Source organism: Furipterus horrens, unplaced genomic scaffold, assembly GCF_987537825.1.
Source record: "Furipterus horrens unplaced genomic scaffold, mFurHor1.1.pri manual_scaffold_11, whole genome shotgun sequence".
NCBI lineage: Eukaryota > Metazoa > Chordata > Mammalia > Chiroptera > Furipteridae > Furipterus > Furipterus horrens.
Window position 1 is genome coordinate 56,722,363 of NW_028327181.1, and position 21,173 is coordinate 56,743,535.

At 54.2% G+C, this 21,173-nt stretch overlaps 1 protein-coding gene across 1 annotated transcript; it reads left to right on the forward strand.

Moving 5' to 3' along the window:
- Positions 1–2,969: 2,969 nt before the first annotated feature.
- LOC149997795 (uncharacterized) lies at positions 2,970–17,391 on the forward strand. Its single transcript, XM_090257507.1, has 5 exons — positions 2,970–3,142; positions 12,348–12,723; positions 14,840–15,135; positions 15,611–15,706; positions 16,228–17,391. The coding sequence occupies exons 1-5, from the start codon at positions 2,970–2,972 to the stop codon at positions 16,259–16,261; spliced, it is 975 nt and encodes a 324-aa protein (XP_090113633.1). The 3' UTR covers positions 16,262–17,391.
- Positions 17,392–21,173: the final 3,782 nt, after the last annotated feature.

Here is a 21,173-nt window from a genome sequence, read left to right on the forward strand (position 1 = left end):
CTTTTCTTTCTTTCCCCAAGTAGTATTCCATTGTATAAACGTACTACTTGCTTTTTATCCACTCATCTATTGATGGGCATGTGGGCTGCTTCTGAATCTTGGTTATTGTAAATAATTTGCATTTTGGGTTTCTTTGGATATAGTCTCAGAAGTGAAAGCACAGGGTCATAAGGCAGTTTCATGTATAATTTTTTGAAAGACTGCACACTGTTTTCCGTAGCAGCTGCACCAGTCTGCATCCCTACCAGCAGTGCCTGAGGATTCCCTTTTCTCCGCATCCTCGTCAGCACCCGTTTGCTGATTTAGTCATGGTAGCCATTCTGACAGGTGTGAGGTGATATCTCGTTGTGGTTTTAACTTGCATTTTTCTGATGACTAGTGACAATGACCATCTTTCCATACGTCTTTGGCCATCCGTATGTCCTCTTTGGAGAAGTGTCTATTCAGGTCAGTGCCGGCCATTGCTGGTTTCTGGAGATTTCCATTGGTCGTTTTGGTGTCCGCTTCCTTGGTTGTCTTTCTGGGTCCAGATCTGATGAGGGTTTTCTAATCCAGTGGTGTTATCCAGAGAAAACCAGGCCTCAAGTTTGCTGCTCAGGCTAGGACTTAAAATCTTGTGCATCTGCTGGTCTCCCAGAGTTGTCTGTAAAGTCACCTTCAGAACTTTGACTGTGTTCTTGGGTGGATATTTCCTTTCCGCCACAAAGAACATATGACCTTCTGGTAACTTTCAGTGGTAAAAAGAGGGAGCTGCACTCTCCTATATTTTGTCACTAGCAGATTTTCATCATTGAAGATATGCCGGCTGTCCTGCGGAGATCCCAGGGAGCAGAAGCTGCCAAGTCCCCATTTTGGACCATCCAGAGGGAAGCTTCAGGGTTTTGGGTCCCTCGGCTGGAATACCTCACTCGTGACAGAGTACTTGGAGGGGTGCATGCTATGCTCCCATCCTTCCGAAGCTGCACTCCATAAGCTATACGCTATGTAATAAATAAACCCAGCAACCAAGAACGGTGTGCTCAGGGACATTGTGGGGACAGTGGTCAGCCGATAGCCATCCCAAGCAAGACCCATCTTGTTAAAGGGTATTTCTTAGATGTCCAGTTAGCAGGGTAATCAGCTGAACTTGGGTCCCGGACTCAGGACCCCCACGGTTGCATGCTTCAATCAAGCAGGACAAGGAACTTGACCTAACTGTTATTCCTTTGAGCAGTGACCTATTCCTTTGAGCAATGACCTGGGGAATGGTGGAAATTTTTTTTCTATCAAGCTGTATTTCTGTCCAAGTTCCTGCACCTGAAATGATTTATAACCCCCCCCCCCAATCCCTAAGGTTGGGGCTGTCCACCTAAGTCTGGCTTGTGGACGGGTGGGCAGTCGCTGGCCAGCTAATAAAGGCTCTTTCCATTCTAATTTGGTTGTCTCTGACAGTTTGGTTCTCACACTTGCTCCACAACAGTCATGAAAGCACCCCAGGGCCACTCAGGGTCCTGCGGGCCACTTGCGGGGTGAAATGCCCTCGCTGCCCACTTCCAACAGAGCTCCGGCTCTCCCAAGTGTGGCCAGCAGGGGGTGCCCCTGGCTTACGCTTCTGCCCCTCTCTGGGCGCAGGGTTGCTACTGCAGGGTCACTGCCTCCAGGAGCCCAGGCTGGGGAGGCAGGTGTTGGGGGTATGCACCGGTAGACTGTGTTGCCTTCTTTGCAGGGGACTCATCCCCAGAGGCAGACAGGGTGGGACGAAAGAGTTCATGCTGTATGATGCATGGAGGACATTGCCCAGGGATGCAGGGGTCTGACCAGGAAAAGGGGTCGTTGACCGGGATCCAGGCATGGGAGAGCTGCAGACCCCCACGCTCACCTGTCAGTGGCCTGCTTACCAAACAATCCCTGGTGAGTGTCAGATGTGTGACGGTAGGTAGGAGGTGCCGGGTGCTCCTTGCAGGCTTGGTTTGGGATACCCTCACTGAGGGAATGATGCTCACCAGGCTGCTTGTGGAAGGTGCGAGCTGGGAGGGGCCTTCAAAACTGTTGTTGCCTGCGTGGGAGAACAGTGATACAAATACAAGGAGTAACAAAAGCAGCCGCCCTTCCTGCTCTGTTCCTGGTTCCGCGCCTCCCTTGGAACACTGCACACACCTTGTGCTCTCAGCAGGAGGGGTCTGGAGAGCTGTGTTTAAGAACGGGGATTCCAGAACCCAACTTTCTGGATCCAGGTCCAGACCTGGGGGTCAGGGGGGTCTCAGGCACTGGGGCAAGGATTCAAGGGTAAGTACTTGATTTAGGAGGCATTGTCAGGGGGGTGGGCAAGTGGGGCCGGGAAAGGAAGGAAGCCATGAAGGGTGTGTTATCAAGGATATTGCCACTGGGGCCCTGGGGCTCTGTCCTGCTCAGAGCCTGCGACAGAGCATGTAGCGTGTCCCCGGAGCTGGGGCTCTGGTGCACCAAGCCCACACCTGTGTGGGCCGAGAACTTCTGCGGCAGTAACTCTCAGGCCCCCAGCTGTTTTAGCTCACCTGCTCTTCCAACTGGAAAAAGCCCTGAGGTCAGTCACAGGTGACCCCAGACTCCGGCATGAAGAAGTGGGTTCTGGGGGTGTTCTGGGGGCAGGACAGCGACAGAGTCCACTTGGTAGCTGGGTGACCTCAGGCAGTCGCTCCTCCTCTCTGTCTATGTCCTCACCTGTTAAGGAGCCAGCCTGGTTCAGTGAAGGTAAAGGGCTTAGTGCAGAGCGCAGGAATCCCAGGAGTCGGGAGGAAGTCCCCTTTCATCCCATTTTACAGAGGAGGAAGGTGAGGTCAAGCGGCAAGCCTCAAGCGCACAACCACACAGCTCAAGGGACAGAGCTGGGTCCGTCTGACAGAGCCACACACAGGACCCCCTGTCCAGTGCCCTCCTGGGGTGAGGGGGGCGGGGGGTCCAGGCTGTCACTGGCCTCCAGTGCCTGCCCCTCTCCCTCTCGTGCTGAGCCGATGTCCCCAGCAGAGGCGATAGCACTGGCCCTCATCCTCAGCGGGGCCTCCCGGCCCATCCAGGAGCCCTCTGCGCTGCCCCTCGAGGGTCCACAGGGCACTGGCTTGGCAACGTTGAGCAGGCAGGAAGCCAGAGGAGGAAGGGGCCTCCAGCACTTCCCCCAACAAGCCTGGTGAGTGACCCAGCCAGCCAGCGCACCTCAGCATCTGAGAGTCCAGGCTGCAGACCCCTCGTGCTCTGCCCCCGCCCCCACCCCCACCCCTACCCTGTGGCCGCACCAGGCTGCCCTTGGTCTGTCTCTGAATGGCTCTTAGCTAGAACGCTTGGAAGCAACCTCTGTGAACAGCTTGGCTTGGCCTTCTACAGGGCAGAATATTTACTCACACGTTTTCTTATTCGTTCATTCATTCATTCCTTTGCTCAACCATCTCTTCTCAGCCTGGCTTGAAGCTGGCCCTGGGGGGCTGGCCGGGGCTGTGCCATTTCCCGCACCTCCCGCCAACATGCAGCACAGGCTGTGCTGGTTGTGCAGCCAGCAGGGTCAGGGGCGACTCCGCAGCTTGTTTGCGGTGGGGATGAATGAGAAAATGTCCATCGTAAGCACTCGAGAAAAGTTACCTAACAGCATTATTCTCTTTATTAATATGCAGGGAGGCCAAAGCCCCTGCCCACACTTATTGGTGTGGAAGGGTGTAGCCAGGTGAGGCCAGAGAGCTGAGCGGGAGGAGACAGGACTCAGGGTGAGGGAGGTGACTGTGAGCCTTACCCAAGGCCAGGGAGGAAGGGCCTTCCAGAGAGCCCTGTCAACCACTTGCATCATCATCATCATCAACCCTGTGGAGTGTTTACTATTTCAGTAACTCACCAAATTCTCCCAAGCCCTCTATGAGGCCTCTCATTTCAAAGGTGAGGAAATGGAGGCCCAGAGAGGTTCATTAACTTGCCCAAGGTCACACAGCCAGTGAGTGGTAAAATCCCAGTCAAGCTCCGAGTGCCTGTGCACAAGCCGACAGCCCCCCTTGAGCCCCCACCTCCACTGTGACAGGGCGCACAGCTCTCCAAGTCCCCTTCCAGTGGCACCTTCTTGAATTGCAGGCTTTGTTGGCGGATGAGTCATCTTCACCTCAAGAAGCCGGTCCCAGCCACTGAATGCTGGAGTCAAACCACAGACCTGTCCTGCCCATCTCTCCTGGAGCTCCCGCCGTGGGCCTCATCACCTGCCTTCCCATGAGCCCGTGCTTCAGGCAGCCCCGTGTTTACGGCCCCAGCCACTGTGATGGCATCCGAGATGGCCTGTCTGCTGACGACATCACAGGGGAAAATGAGTCCAAGGCGCAGCCTGGGAGAGGATGACTCGCAGGAGCAGCTGAGCAGGCAGCTGCCTGACAGTGATTGAATAAGCAAGAGGGAAGTGGAAGCTTGGACAGTGACCTGGGGTCTTAGGTGACATTCAGGTCTGGGTTAGAGTCCCAGCTCTTACACCTGAACAGGTCACTCCGCTTCACTGAGCCTCAGTTTCCCCACCTGACCTGTCAGGGGTGTTGCGGGTATAAATGAGGTACGTCGTGCTCGGCCCACGTCTGCCTGGGTCCCTCCCTTCTGATCTGTGCACGCACCCCAGCTCCTGGCACTGACTTCCCACACTGCCGCTCCTGCATCCTTCCCCAGACAAGGCCCGGGGCTCCTAGGGCAGAGCCTGGAGAGCCTGCAAGTGCTCTCCTCCACCCTGCTCCGCAGCCCTCAGCTAATGACTGACAGCTCTGACCCGACATCTGGAAGCCCCGCTTCCATCTCAACTCTCTCTGAGATGGAATTTACACCCCTGAGCTCCCTCAGCGTCAGGCTGAGTCCAGGCTTCTCCGGAATCAACTACCAACTCCCAGAAGCAGCCTAAGAATCATGCCTAAATCTTCCCCCTCCCCCTCCCAGAGCTTGAGCCCCCCTGGCATTGTCATGTAACACAACCTTTCCTTATCTCAGAAAGCACCTGCAGTAGCTTCTAATGTTTTAACTGCTGTCCTTAACACATTGCATACGGGTGGCGGGTGGCGAGAATTCTCGTCATTTCTAAAAGGCATTTAAATACCCTGGTACGCAACATGTTAAGGAAAGGCCTGCACTTCCTTCCCAAGGGTGCACTACGTGTCCACAGTGAAGGAGGAGAACCAGCAGCATGAGCAAAGCCCGTTTAAAGCGTTTTGTTTCAGAAACCAAGCTGCCTTGCGTTTAGCAATCGCTAGCACTAGAGAGTTCCCAAATAAGGTGGAAGAAAACTGGGACTGGATGTTGACCAGGAGCCTGCTCTTGGCTTGTCCAGTATTCATTCTCCCCCTTCTTTCTAGGTAACCAGGTGAGCAGCTACAAGTCTACCTTTCCCGCTCCCCTTGCAAATAAGGATGGCTCATGTGACCCGAGCAGAAGTTGTTGGGCAGGACTTCCAGAAAAACTACAGGGAAAAAAAGCACTCTCCAGGGGCCATTTTGTGGCCTTGAGGATGGAGCTGAAGTAAACATGGCAGAGCAGAAGGACAGAGAAATTGTAGGCTCCGGATGAGGGCTAGAACCCCACACCTGTCCTGGGAGTCCCTATGTCTTGACTTGTGAGAGTAGACCTCTATGCCAAGCCGCTACCTTCTGGGTTTCTGTTCCTTTCAGCTGGATCCAATTCCAAACTGATACAGACCTATAGTTTTGGTCCTCTCCCCATGATTTACAGCTGTCCACACAGCACCTTTGGGAGAATTAGGAAGAGGCTCCTTCAGCCCCAAAGGCACCTGACTTGGAGAATGCAGCGCAGGCTGGACAGACACCACCTTCTCCCTTGGCTGAGCAACGTGCAGGGCACAGCCTGACCTGCTCGTGTAGGTCCTGCCTCTGCTCCCCTCACCAGCAGTGACAACCATTGTCATTTTAGCACATATCCATGCACACCATTTTCTAAACATTTACTTACTACTATATTAATCCTTGTTTACTGATCCTGGACACTGGGCTGAGGGTATTCCAGGGTCAGCATACAAAGTATCATTTCTACCAGAAGGGATCATCCAGTCATCCAGATGATTTGGGGATGATCTAGAATTGTCTGTGGCTTTCTCCCATGTCTGCTCCTGCTGGCGTCACCTTTCTGCCTTCTCAGACCCAACTCTCCTATGTCTGTTCCCGTGGCCCGAGCCACGTGCAGCTCCTCACTGGCCCATCGCTGCCCATTACTGAGTCCAGGCTTGTCAAGTGCCATCCCAGCCCTCACAGGGCAGAAGCCCAGAGAAGCACACCATGCAAGCTCCTACACAGACCATGTGGTTCTTCCATAAATAAGCAGGCCAATAGGAAGCTCTTCTTCTTGCTTCCTGACCAGCAGCAGGGCAAGTAGGGGGCATGAACAGCCTTGAAAATATCTCCGCAGACGGAGCTGCTGCAGGGGAGGAAAGGGTCCCTGACACAAGCTCTGTCCATCCCAGTTGGCTTCCTGGCTAGGAGGCCAGTCCCAGGACTGAGACTCTCAGGGAGCCCATGCCAGGGTGGCCTGCGTGGTTGGGAGCAGATGTTTCTCTCTGTACCCTCTGTGGGCTCAGGAAGACCCCAACCTGCAGGCGGCCCTTTCGGTGGGAGCCAGTCTGTTTTCATTGGCAAAGAGGTTCCAGCTAATGTGACAGGGGAACCCCACCCTCAGGTTAAGTGGTGGGTGGCTGGTCCCCCACTGCTTTGTAACCTGCTCAGGTCAACACCTGTTTGTTGAACCCCTCTTGTATTTCCTCGGTTCAGTTGGCAGAAGTTAAGTGTCTGTTGGAGATGCAGCCCAGAGCAATGGTGTCCACTCAGGCCCTCCGGAAAGACGGTGGCAAGATGGAGTTCGAAAGAAATGCAAGCAGTGTGTCGGGGGTGCCTGCGGTCCGTGAAGGGAACATGACAGAACCATGACGGCTGGGAGGGGGAAGGGGGAGAACGGGGGAAAAGGTGCAGGGACTAAGAAGCATAACTGGTAGGTACAACATTGACAGGGGGAAGGTAAGAACAGTATAAGAAATGGAGATGCCAAAGAACTTACATGCCTGACCCATGGACATGAACTAAGTGGGGGGATTGCTGGAGGGAATGGCGGGTGTTGGGTGGAGGAGGGCAAAGGGGGAAAATTGGGACTGTACTAGCATAATCAATAAAACATAGATATACAGAAGAGGGAGCATGAGCACGCAGGGGAGGCTCCATGCCACAGTGGAGGAGGCAGGAGGGCAGCAGGGAGCCTCAGCCAGGCCACTGAGCGCCCCGTGAGGGGTGCGAGGGCAGACAGTGTGCACTACAGAGCAACAGAGTTCCCGCCTAGGACAGAGATCCAGGGAAACATCTTAAAGGAGGAAAGCATACCCCTTCTCTCCTTTCCTCCTCCTGCCGCTAAGGATATAGACACAGCGGTAAACGAGCCACGTGGGTGAGAGAAACACTCTAAGGATGGCCCAGAGGAGCCCGGGTCCCTGGAGGACCGCCTGGAGCCGAGTCGCCATGCCATCCCTGCACCGCTTGCCTCCAGACTGGATACTGGAGAACCGGGTCTCCGCCGTCCGAGCCGCTGTCACACGCAGCTGAACCCAGCTCCTAAATACAAGGACCGCCTTCCTTTTCCCCACAGGACTCTGTTCCACAAATAGTGGCTGGAAAAAGACTTCATCAGCCCACGAGCCCAGCCCTCAGCACAGAAGCTTGATTCAGGAGTGGGGGAGCAGCCAAGGGAGAACTCCTTCTGGGCACATAATGACTTTTTCTGTTGGTAAAATGTGCATAACATCAAGTTTACCCTTTAAATAACTTGACGTGCACAGCTCAGTGGCACTGAGCACATTCACATATTGTGCACCATCACCTCCGTCCGTCTCCATACCTTTCTCATCCTCCCAGACTGAAACTCTGCCATCCCACACTAACTCCACCTTTTTTCTCTATGATTCTGACACCTCTAGGGACCTCGCGTAAGTGGGATCATACAGTATCTGTCCTTCTGTGTCTGGTTTATTTCATTGAGTGTAACATCTTCAAGGTTGGTTCATGTGGTAGCAGATGTAAACGTTTTCTTCCTTTTTAAGGAAATATTTTGAGTAATATTGCACTGCATGCGCAGGCTATCTTTTCTCTGTCCATTCACCCAGCAATAACACTTGTGTTGTTTCCATCCTTTGGCTACTGTGAATGATGCTGTTATGAATGTGTAGTACAAATATCTATTTGAGCCCCTGCTTTCAATTCTTCTTGGTGTGTGTGTGTGTATATATATATATATATATATATATATATATATATATATATATATCCAGAAGTGGAATAACTGAGTAACATGTTAGGCAGTTTTCATTGGCAAAGAGGTTCAATGACTTTTTAACCATTTTTTACAATGGCATCTTCACATGAGAGCTCTAAACTAAAAAACAAACAAACAAACAAACAAACAGTGGCAGAGAAGTTCTGTGGCCAAAAGACTCCCAGAGAAGGTACTCAAGATGGGCCTCCCAGACTGGGGCAGCACATCAGGCCCCTCTAGGGTCCTTCCCTGAGTGCTCAGGAACACCCTTCCATCCTGAGGGCACAGCTCCACTCCTGTATGGAGGCAGGGAATCCTCCTCTTCTGTTCCATCCTTTCTCCAGCCACACAGCAACCTAGAGCTATCTGCATGTATAGCAGTTAAAGTGAATACTTAGATGAAAAACTACAAAGAAAAATAAAAGTGATTACCATAAAGTCCAGGGAGGAAGCAGGGCAGGACACACAGAAGGGGCGGGGCTGCCTCTGGGGTCCCGGCTATGTTGTTTTTTCCCTTGGGTGATGGATCCATGGTGTTTGCTTTATAAGTATTCATTTTACCAAGGCTCATGATTTAAGCATTTTTCTGTCCATGATATAATTCACAGTGGAAAAAGAAGATCTAATCATGTCTCACACTTAAAATTCTCCCTCTGTTTCAATTGCTTCCCTTTATAGAAGGGTCAGAGGGTGCACACAGGGATTGCAGAATCGTCAAGAGAAGATGGAACTGAGAGATTGGGCCCCTCAGTGGCAGGGGTGGGAGGTGGGGGGAGAGCATGAGGAGAAGAGGGTGTAGAAGCTGATGTCTGGTTTCGGTTTCACTGCTGAGAAGAATGAAGTGCTCAAGTCACAGCCTCCAGACAGACCCCCCACCACCACTTGGCCCCCAAACTAACCTCCTAATGGACTTCATTGCAAAGCAACTCTAAATACCCCACTCCCGTCTTCAAATTCAGCCAAGGCTTCCCACTGCTCTCGGGATAAATTCTAAGCTCCTTTCCTGCCACAGAGCCCTGCGGCTCCTGGCTCTTGCCTGCCGGGCCCCAGCCTGCCAGGCCCCTGCCCGCTCTGTCCGGCTCAGCCTTCTGTGGTCCTGGAACCTGGCAGCACTCTGGCCTCCCCGCATTGGCCTCATCCCCTTGCTTTGTCCCCCCTAATTCCTTAGCTAAAGTGCCATATGCCAAGGGGAGCCTGCTCAGGTGTGGTTCCCATCCCCATTCTATCCCCTCGCCGCCCTGGCACTTCGCATTCGTGGCATTTTGCACAGGGTCATGTCTGCTGCTTCCCTCCGACGGACAGTTCCGTGAGGACAAGGAAACCGGTAGAAGATTTACTGTTGGACATGGAGCTCCCAGGGCAGGGCAGGGCTGGAGCTGGGCCCCAGAAAGCCTCAGCTCGGAACCAGGGATTGGTTTTCCTCCTCACAGAAAGGGGCAGAAGCCCCTGTACCCTCCACCGCTCAACCAGGAGCCTGCTCACCTCAGCACAACCTCCACCGCGCCCCCCAGCTTCACCGCTCCATGCAAGGCAGAAGGGGAGCCTTTTCATTCAGAAGGAAATGTTTCCCCTGGCTGGTATGTCTCAGTGGATTGAGTGCTGGCCTGTGAACTGAAAGGTCACTGGTTCGACTCCCAGTCAGGGCACATGCCTGGGGTGTAGGCCAAGTCCCCGGTTGGGGGAGTACGAGAGGCAACCTATCCATGTCTGTCTTCCTTTCTTTCTCCCTCCCTTCCTCTCTCCCTAAAAATAAATAAATAAAATCTTTTTTTTAAAGGAGAGACAATTTTTCGTCCTCCTTGTTCTCATTGCCATGGAAACTGACCTTCCTTCACCGAGCCTGCCAGTTATGGTTGTGATTGAAGGGGGCGAAAAGCCCCATGCAGAGAGGGTGTTCACTCATTCCTTCCTGTTGCTTGACGAGACCACATAACCAAAGGTTGAGAATTCAGGTGTTAGCTCTGGCTGGTGTGGCTCAGTCGGCTGGAGCAGGTTCGAGTCCCAGTCAGGGCACATGCCTAGGTTGCAGGTTCAGTCTCAGGCTGGTGTGTGTGAGGGAGGCAACTGATTGATGTTTCTCTCTCTCTCTCTCTCTTCCTCCCTTGTACTCAAGTGAGGATAAAAAAAGTTAAGTTGACAAAAATAAACAAATAAAAGAATTCAGGTGTTAGAGTCAGAGATCCAGGGCTTAAGTTTCTGCTCTGACTCCTCCATTGTGAGCAAGATTCTGAGCCTCAGTTTTGTCATCTGAAATGGGAGTAACAATAGTGTCTACTTCATAGAATTGCCTTGAGGGTGAAAGAAGAATAAAGAAATGCACTTAGCACACACATCGTGGGCAGATATAAGCTGTTGTATCCATGAACATGAAGTGTCAGGCATTGTGACAGGTACTGACAGACAATTGCGGCAAGACGATCTAATTTGGAAGACTTGTTTCTAAGTGTTTCTCTTTCCCTAGTCTTTCCCATACCTTCAATTTAGTTTTCCTAAAAATAACAACTCTTGCTCCTCCCCCCCCTCATATTTCATTGGTAAAGGACATGACTTCAATTCCCTACCTACAGTAACAAACACTACTGGCATAAACAGGCTTGGAAACAAACACTTCTAACACTTGGGAAACAAACAACCCAACTAGGGGACCCAGGTGAACAGGCAAACTAGAGCGGTGAGCCATTCTAAAATCCATGTAGTAAATTGTCACCCGCATTTTTAAAAAAATAGATAAAATATCAAAGGACATTACACATAGTCAAGTATTGTTTCAGGAAACGTTTGTTTCCATTACGCATACGAGTGTGTGTGTGTGTGCTGGGGTCTTCCTTGGGTACTGATTCCCCTGAACATGATATTCACTGTGCAAGAAGTCCCCCCCCACACACATATACACACACAGGCACACACTCAAACACACACATGCTTTACTTGGTTAATTCATTCTCTAGGTATCAGCTTTAAATGACTATTTTTGTTTCATAATTTTCTTGGATTAATTCATTATTGGTACCTTGATTCATTAATATCCATCTCTCCCCACACACTAGATTTGAGCTCCATGAGGTTAAGGATGCATCTGCTCTATTGACTTCCATGACTCATTTTTAGCACAGTGTTTCATCTATCAGATACCAGTAGGTATTTGGAAAGATCCGAGAGGGAACATGGAGAAGGAGGCGGGCCAGGAGAGACCAGGGTGATGTTTGTTGGGGTGTTGATTTAAGTGGTGCAGAGCGCAGGAGGAGCTGGGCGGCCAGGAAGTGGTTAAACACACCTGTCTGGGAGAGGTGCAGGCTGAGCGAAGGCAGTGAGGTGCAGTGGTGAGAGGCATGGACCCTGGGCCCAGAGTGGCAGGCTTGTGTACACATACTAACTGCTACATAATAACTGTGGCAAACTGGGAACAAACACAACCTCTCCATACCTGAGTCTCCTCATCTAGTCTTAGGCTGCAAGGAGAATCAAATGAGTTCATAATAATAAAGTGCTTGACGCAGGTTCTTGGTGCATGTAACTTGTCCCATATGTGTTCAGGATTCTCACCATCCCGCGTGTGTTGGGGGCGCGGGGGGAGGTGGGGGCAGTAACCGAGGCCAGAGGGGTGGGTGTAATCACCCAGAGATGAAGAGGAGACTAAGGACAGAGCTTCAAGGAGCCCCTCAGCAACAGTGGCTGGGGGGGCGGGGGGGGGATCCAATAAAGGAAGGACAGGGAGCGGGGTGTTTTCTAAATGTCATAATTTTTCGCTCGTTTGGATGCTAAGGGGAGGGAGGCATTCGACTGGAGAGAGGGAAGAGGTCAATGAGCTGAGGGAGCGGAGGTGTGCTCCCAACTGTCCGCTCTTCCAGGATGCATTTTTAGGGGGTAGAACGGGGGATGGCGAGTATGGGGAACACGAGCGCAAAGCTTTGTCTCAGGAAGGCAGAGGGTCAAGAGGGAAGTTTGAAACAAAACCTCCACGGGAACTCAGGCCCCCAGTTCCTTGTGACAAAACCTCTGAGACCTCCAAGCTGGGTGGGAGGGGGTCCCGAAGCGCCCGGGGCCCCGCCTCCGCCCCGCCCAGTAAGACCCGCCAGAACTCCCTGCAGTTCTAGGAGGGGCCCCGGCGGCCTGCGGCCGGGCGTCCGGGAGGTGGCGCCGGGGCCGAGCCTGCGGGCGGCGGAGGAATCCAGCGGCGACGGAGGCGGGACCCGCGGACACAGAGCATCAGGCAGCGTCACGCCACACCCAGCCCCGCGGGTGTCCTTAGGGATGAATGGGGACAACCCGGCAAATATGAGAGCGAGATTCGCGGCCTCAAGAGCAGAGAGCCAATGGGATCTCTGGTGCGACAGCGGGGCGGGGACGGAGCCAATCAGCTATCAGAACAGAGCCAGGGGGCGGGTCCGCGCGGAGTTTCAAAAATCAGCTGGGGTGGGCGAGGTGCATCTGTGCTCGGCGTCCGGTGACCGTGGAAGCTCCTGGGTGAGTGCAGGCCGGGGCATCGTGGGGCTTCTGTTCAGAAGAGACCTGGACCGCGGGGGCGAGGAGGTGTCTAGTCAGGACAGGCACGCGTGTGGGGCGTCTGGGTATTGCAAGTTGGAAATCCGGGGCTCTGGCCCGCCGGCCAGGGTGTCCGCAGGAGCACACTGGGTCAGGGCAAGTTGTAAAAGAGGCGCTGATCGCGCGCTGGGCCCATTTGCTGAGGCTCGAGGAGGGCTGATCATGACCGCCTCCCTCCCGGCCTGAGGCGACCCTGGCAGAAAGGAGGCTGGGATGGAGAGACAGCTGTTTTAGACAAGGGGCCGCAGGAAACGCTGACCAGCCTTGTTCAGCCTCTGCCCTCTTCTGGGCCTTGTTGACCATCTCCACGTTTCAGGAAGCACCTCCTCCTCGAACCCACAGTTGCCAAGTGCACCCCTCCCCAGCCTGCTTCTCCTTCACCCAGGGTCTGTCTCTGTGGAGCTTGAGAATGGGGTGGAGGATGCCTTGCTGACCTGCCTTTTGACCTCCTCCCCAGGGTCTGGCGGACAGAACAGACTCTTGGCCAGGCAGATGGCCTCTCGGTGGCCAGGCATGAGTGTCTCCATTTGCAGGAGATCTCTACAGGACCACGAGCAGCTGCAGGAGAATGAGGTGCTGCAGCCCGCGGCTGACCATCTGGAGACCTCCAGGGGAGCCCTGGGCTGCCTCTGCAGACAATTCCAAGGGAGGCTGCCCCTCAGAGCAGTCAGCCTCAACGCGGGGCCGGGCCCCTCCTGGACACGCCTGGAAACCCCAGAGCTGGAGCAGCAGGGCCTGCAGGCTGCAGCTCGCTCAGCTAAGAACGCCTGGGGTGCCGCGTCCCAGGTATGCTGACCATGTCCAGGTCAAGTGCTGCCTTAAGGAGCCCCCAAGAGCATAGGTGCCATAAAGACAAGGACTTTATTCGTTCAGTGGTGCGTCCCCAGCACCCCGAATAGTTCCTGGCACTTAGTAGGTGCTCAACAAACAGTTGAGTGAGTGAACGAGAACAGTGTCCTCGAGGAAACATCCCCACAACACAAGATGAAATTGTAAGCAAGTAGCTCATGGTGGGAGGACACCCAAAACAAGCTTAGTGGGTGAAGACTTCCCTGAGCAGGTCATTCCATGGAATTCACTCAAGAAAGGGGAAGAACGAGGAGCACGTAAGACCGGGGGACTAGTGTGAGTCCAGACTCAGAGCCGAGGGAGATGGAGAAAGTGAAGAGAGCTGGCAGGAGCTTAGTTTGGGTGTGGCCAGAGAGCAAGGCAGGGCAGTGAGAGGCGCCCAGAATGCCCAAGGTGTCGACACTCCCGAGAGATACCGGTAGTCTTGGAGCCAGTGGGAAGAACTTATAACAGCGTGGGAACCGGGTCTAATTAGCATATTAGAACTTGTTCTCCAGCTACTTGATGGAAAAGGGACTTTTCCATGATGGGACCTGGGGGCCTGGACTTGCAGAGGAGTAAGCAACTTTGAGAGCTGCTCAGAAGGTAGATTTGGAAGGGTTTGGTGTCAGATGACATGTTTGGGCAGGAAGCTGTCACTCACGTCGGGTGTGAGATGACCGCGGACTTCCAAGTGGAGGCACAGCCGTCGTCCAGCTGGTGTGAAAGGCTCGGGGTTAGGGCTTGACTCTGTGGGCGATGAGCAGCCCTAGAATGGTGTGGAGCAGTTGAGTGTCATGATAAGAACTGCCCCTGAGATGATCTCTGTGCATCAGTGTGGAGGATGGAATAGAGTAAGAACAGAAGCAGAGGGACAAATTATCCCATGGTATCCTGGAGAGCAGGCTTTGCCCTCGAGTCTCTGGATTAGTCTGTGTCCCGAAAGAGGGTTCGGATTTAGGTGAATGGAGGCTCTATGAGCCAGAGTGGCTCTGCCGCTGACCCCTGCACTCATACCCTGGGGGCTCTAAACTGGGCCCTGGCAGAGGACCCATGCCACATGGCATCACCCATATCCCTCGCCGCTGAGACTAAAAGCTGCTTGTGTGTGCAGGACAGCTGATAGGTGGAGGGGCCGGAGGTATGGCTTGGAGACTAGGGTGCTTGTCCTTGGCTTATCTGTGCTCACATTTCCACGTACCTGTCTCAGAGAATCCAGGAGTCCTGCCACAGCGGTTCCAAGTGGCTGGTGGGAACCCAGGTGAAAGCCAGGAGGAGGAAGAGGGAGACGCAGAAGGGCAATAGCCCCACAGGTCGCAGCATGAGCCAGAGGAGCACCCGGCTGTCTGGACCCACCACTGTCCGCTCAAGTCTGAGCCCCTGGGAGAGAGAGCATCACTGCCTCTCCACCCACGTGGGCCCACGCGCATACCCACTGCGGAGGTCCAGGAGGGAGGCCGCCTTCCAGAGCCCCTACTCCTCTACAGAGCCCCTCTGCTCACCCAGGTAAGCAGAAGAGCACCCTGCCCCCAAAGCGTTAATGGTCCAATGGCTTCTGGGCAACTCCTGGCCCCCCCCCCCCACACCCCCCGGTCAGGGAGCCGGGGAAGCCCTTAGGGCCTTAGTTTCCCCATCTGCAAAAGGAAGAGGTGAGCTTAGCTCTGTCTGTATCACACTCTCCCAAGCCTCCTAGTGAGCCTGGACACCAGTTTGGCAGCCATCTTGGGACTGAGCCCCAAGTGAGGAAGAGCAGGGCTCACCTTTTTGCAGGATCACCTGCCCTTGACCTTGACCTCATGAGCCTCAATCCATCCGTTTTCTGCCAGCTGCTCTAAGTTGCTCTGATGTCACTTCCTGGAGTGAGGTTCTAGGGGGATGACCAGCCCCCATAGACCCCAGGCTGCAGTGCTGGGTTGAAAGGGGCTCCTGCCACAGGTTTCCAACTAGTCACTGGTGCCTGTGGCTTTTTCCTTCTATTCAGTGAGTCTGACAGCGACCTAGAGCCTGTGGGGGCAGGAATCCAACATCTCCAGAAGCTGTCCCAGGAGCTGGATGTGGCCATTGTGGCTGAAGAGAGGTAAGCTGGCTTCCCATGCTTCAGAGGGAAATGGCTGGGAGGGTCCTCCTTTTTAGGCAGGCCTCTGGCTCTGGCCCACTGTGTGACCCTGGCCAGTCCCTCCCCTCCTCTGAGCCTTGGTCTCTTTACCTGCAACACGAGAGGGCACAAAAGACCTAATTGGGGCTGGGGCGGTGGTTAAGGATGCACCCCGGATATATATGGCCCTTGTCCATCACGCGGAACTGCACCAGACTGGTACCTGGTTCCTGAAAGGCCTGCCCTGCCTCCGACACTCGCCATGGCTCCCTGATGCCCGGCCTGCCCATGGAGTTGGGAAAAGCTGCATGGCTGCTTGGAGCTCCTGGTCTGTCTGCTCAGGACCCCGTCGTGAGGGCAGATCCTGGGTCTGGAGCTGCCCGAGCTTGGAGCCATTTGTACATGGCCATGACGGGCTTTTCGGTGGGGCCTCCGAGTTGGGAGGGCCCCCCGGAGCATGAAGCACCCAATGGTATCTGTCTCTCCTGCTTTCCTGTCTCTAGCGGTGACATGACTGTCTCTCTCCTTCGTGACTGAGGACAGTGCCCTTCAGGTAACGGCATCCTCCCGAGCACCAAGCACCGCTCTCAGGGGCCCCTGCTTCCTCCCCTCCTCCTCCCACGTGAGCACATATGCATATTTGGAGAACCGAGTCTTCTGGAAAAACCCACAGAGCTGATGGCCAGCAGGATGGGAAGTACAGTCTTCCTGCCAGCCTGGAGCTGGAGCTGCTCACCTTCCTGACCCTGTCCCCTTCCAGCCCCTCATTTTGGGGGAATGCTATGGTATCCTTACTTCCCCTGTCCTGAGCTCTGTCTTGCAGGAAGAAAGCAACACCTGACCCCCATGTCCCCACACCTAGGGTCCGTGCCTCCCCTCGAGTTCCTGGAGGAAGTCTCTAGGACATAGCAGTGCCCCCTGGGCCACATCTGAGCCCAGCAGAGACTACCTGCCCCAGCCCAAGGGTGGCTCAAGAGACCTGGGAGGGGTAGGGGGGGGTGTTCATCCTACTCCCCTTTTGGGCTTTGAGATGCCCCCACACTTGAGCCTTGTGATTGTGTCTTTTGCAATATGAAGTGCAGGCTCCAGAAGGTATCTGAGCACTAAGCACTGAGTTGTGTACCCAGGAATGGGATCTGCGAGGAGTCACCCCATGTTACCAGTGCCAGGGTATTGGGAACCAGCTCCCATCCCTGCTCCAAAGGAAGGCATGGGAGCCCTGGCTGTTGTGGCTCTGTGGGTTGAGCGCCAGCCTGAGAACCAAAGGGTTGCCGGTTCGATTCCCGGTCAGGGCACATGCCTGAGTTGTGGGCCAGGTCCCCAGTTGGGGGCGCATAGAGGCAACCACACATTGATGTTTCTTTCCCTTTCTCCCTCTCTTCCCCTCTCTCTAAAAATAAATAAATAAAATCTTTTTAAAAAATATACCTTAAAAAAAAAAAGAGAGAGAAGGGATGGGAGAGATTTTCAGGCTCTGCAACACGGGGCCCATGGGTACCTATTTATATTCTCAGCATTGTGGGTGCCAGGGAGGAGCAGCACTGCTCAGGACAGCTCCTGCCCTTTGTAAGTTACTTTAAATATCTGCTTTGTCATTTTATGAGAAAGAAACTAGTGTGTACCTTTCCTCATTAACAGTGCTTTTCATAATAAAGACTCTCTCCGTATTTGGCATCCCTTCTCTGTCACCTGCCCCCGCCCTCCCTCCGTCTATGGTGTGGAGCCAAGCCTTGTTCCCCTCATCCACGCTCACTCCCAGCCAGCCCGCCCACAGGTCCGGGAGACCAGGAGTAACAGGAAAGGTTTCTCGGTGTCATTCAGAGCAAAGCATATTCTAAAGGCAAATAAGGTTTTTATTTAAGTGACAACGTTTGAAAGTTAAAAACCGGCTCACATCAAAATCAAAGACCAGTTGTAAAAATCTTATAACTCCATAATGTTGTTTTTGTCTTGTTAGAAATCTGGTATTTTACGTTTTCTTTCCCAACGGATTTTGTACAAGGCAGCCATGAAGAATATAATAAACCTTGCTCATCACAGAACCAGCCACCACAGATGCTGAGAGTCACACACTTAGGAACGGTCAGACCACGGACAAGATCAGACAGGCTGCCACCACCGAGTGAACAAATAGAAAAGGACGTGGGGTCCAAGGGTGGGGTTCCCCATGAGAGAGCCGCCCTCCTGTCCTGCCCCTCCTTGGTGTCCCCTGCCACTCCTTGTCCCAACAAGAGTGGGGTTCAACTGCTATTTCTCCCAACCACCCTATTGGTTTCTTAGCAAAAAGAGCAGGACCCAGACCAGGCCTCGCTGCTTGGACTTAACCCTAAATATAATTTTTAAGAAAGTTCCCCTGAGCCCAGAGCGAGCGGGAGGAGGGAGGTGACTTCTTGTGGCTGAGCTAAAGAGAATAGGTTTCCAGTGCACTTGGCACCCAAACCCCCGGGGACTCAGTGGGAAAGTTGGTTGTTTAAGGCGGGGTCAGCTGCTAGGCTCTTTCACAGTTGGGGGCCCCTCCCGGGGCGGGGTGGAAGAGCATCCGTGCAAAAGCACACCACACTGGACTCTGCCACGGGCCCAGCTTTCACTTCAACGTTGGTTCCATCTTTTGTCTGCGGGACACTTCTGGGCATGGGTTCGGGCTCCAAGTGGTAAAATGACTTAAAAAGCCATGAGACCCCACCTCCCCTCTTTCAGAGAGCCCACAACCCTTCCCCAGAATCTGAATACTGGGATTCAAACATGTTTATTTCCTCTGGCCCACTATCCAGGCAGGAGGGCCATTCATCCGAATGTATGAAAGTCTCCTGTTTTATTTTTAAAAGGTTGTGGAGCTTGAGGGAGGAATCACACTCTTTAGAAAAAGCCCATGATGCCAGAAGAGCAGGCCCCGGCCGCGGGTGCACCCTGAACCCCACCAGGGTGAACGAAGAGAAAGGTGGCAGGCAGGCCATCTGTGAGGACAGCCACCGAGCTGGGAATACAAACATGCCACACGAGAAACAGGACGCTTTGGTCAGGCAGGGAGGCCTGCTTTCCAACTCCTGAGGGAGGATTCCCTGGAAAACAGCCAGTGGGGGGGTCACAGAACTACTCGGAGACGGGCAGCAGCCCCTCCAGACAATGACACCACTTTGTTTTTCTCCAACATCACTGCACGAACAGAACTGAACAAACCATCAGTAAGGAGAGGAAGTGCATACTGGTTACCGTTGCTGTGAAAGCAGCGCTGAGCCCAGCGTGGTCTGCGTCTGTCGCTACACAGAACTGCACACACACTCAGTCACATGCAGTCACATGCCCACTAAAGCTCCTAGAGCGAACATTCACAACAGCTCATGACTGTACACCTTCAGCAGCGCAGGGGTGAGTCTTCGGAGACCTGATCCAGAGCTCCTGAAAGGAAGGGGGTGTGGCCTCCTGCTAGGCCCCGCATCCCAGCACCGACCCCCAAAATCACAGAACCCTGCTCACGTGGACTCAAAACTCCCCAGCGCCCTAGCATGCTTTCTCGCTCCTGCTCCAAGCCTGGGGTTCTCAGAAAAGGCAGAGGGAATCGAACCAGGGGAGAAATATCTCACGCTAATTATTTTATGATTTGAGAGTAATACATCAGTGTCTTCTGCAAAAAGGAGATGGTGGAGTTTAAGAGAACCAGACTAAGTCTGCCCAGGTTTCATTCAGGGGATATTCTGGAAAGGAAGGGGAGGGTTGGGGGTGAGGTGGCTATGCCACATGAGCTGGTGCCTTATATGGAGAGCCAGGAAAGACTGAACCACCAGGACCGGAAAGGAGGCCGGACCAGAGAGGGGGCCAGTGGTCGCTCCTCCCCACCAGATTTGCCAGCACTTGGTGCTGCTGTATGCAGATGCGGGACTGAAAGTGAAGCAGAGAGCTGGCGGACAGGTGGGGCAGATGTGGCAGGAGCGGGCAGGCTAGAGAAGACACATTTCTAGTAGAGAGAGCAGGGTTAAGGGCTGGTAGTTTGAACACCTCCCCCTCCAGCCCCAGCAGGGACCTCATTTGCCAGTGGTGCCAGCCACCCCCACCAGCAGCTGCTGTGGGGGAGCACATTGGTCACATGGGAACTGCAAGAGGTAGACATTGAGCAGAAGCGACACTGAGCTGACACGGGTGCCTGCTGTGTATACAGACATCTGGGCCCCGGGGTGGCCTGGCCCTTGACACAGAGCCCAGGCTGAAAGAACTGAGCCGCCTCAGTGACAGCACAAGGGGGCTCAGAGGCCGGCCCAGGCTGCAGGAGACCAGTGCCCAGGCCAGAAGCCCAGCAGCAGGGGGCCTGGATCGGCTTTGAGGGGCCCCGGGAGAGCTAAGCCCAACCAACCTCAGGGGCGGGCCCAGGAGGAAGTTTTGGGCACCAAACCAAGCTGAGTGGCAGAGGGAAGGAAAGAGAATACAACAGTTTGAGCCAAAACGACATGAACCCCCAGAACTCCAGGACCTCAGCTCTATGCCTTCCAGCAGCCAAAGGGGAGAAATCAGTCTGGGCAGAGTGGGGAGGAGGAGCCAGATCAGTGCTCTCTGGGAGGAGGTCTCTGTCCCGGGGACACTGGATTTGGGCATCAAGGTAAACAAACCTCTCCATGGAGTAGGGACCCCTTCCCCCTACCCCAGGGGCTTCCTTTGAAGTAGTGGGGTAATCACTGCTCCCCCCAGCCCACCCAGAGCCCTGCTCTCAGACTGTGGGGTCAGTAGGGATCACTGGGCACTCTGAGGAGCTCTTAGGCCTGAAAGCCTCAGGGGGCAGAAGTGCCAGACAGCCTAGGAGTCAAAAACTTGCACCAATCTAATGTCGGCTGGGGAGGTCCCTCAATCACATCAGGAAGGCAGGGCCCAGAAAGGGCAAGCAACTGGCTCAAGGGCTCACAGCTAGCCCAACTACGCCAGAGGCCACGGCTGCAGCCTCACAGGGGAGGGAACCACAGAGGACTCCAGAAAGAGGAACCAAGGTCCTCAAGGGCCACGGGAGGACAGTGAAGATTCTAAGAACAGGAAGGCGAGACATGAACAGCTGCGGGAGGACAAACCGTCAGCACCAGACCCGTCCCGCCCTGGGCCGTGGACACACACCTGAACATAGGATGGGCCCAGGGAGCATCCTCTCCCGCTCAGAAAATGGCCACTTCGTCATAGGAGAGCCAGGCCCAAGATGGTGACTCAGGACGTCACAGGGACAACACAGGGAGGGCAGGCGCCAATGCCACTCGCCTCTGCACCAGACGGCCAAGAAGCCAAGCGCTGTGGATCCTGGGTCTGGGGGCCTCTGCCCTTAGGGCCTGCCTAGCATTACAGCGGAAGCCTGGAGAACTCAGAAAGGTGGTCGACTTTGTCAAACACTTCAGGCACGCTTGCTCCCCGCATTACACAGACATTAGCCCTGACTTGGGCTTGAAGTCACAGGCACCGGGGAGGCAGCAGCGGCTGCACT

Excerpts from the sequence above, each read along its gene's own strand:
- LOC149997795 (XM_090257507.1), top strand. The coding sequence starts at position 2,970 with ATGTCCCCAGCAGAGGCGATAGCACTGGCCCTCATCCTCAGCGGGGCC. Across the intron at positions 12,724-14,839 it reads GTGACCGTGGAAGCTCCTGG|AGAATCCAGGAGTCCTGCCA; the intron begins GTGAGTGCAGGC and ends TACCTGTCTCAG. Across the intron at positions 15,136-15,610 it reads GAGCCCCTCTGCTCACCCAG|TGAGTCTGACAGCGACCTAG; the intron begins GTAAGCAGAAGA and ends CCTTCTATTCAG.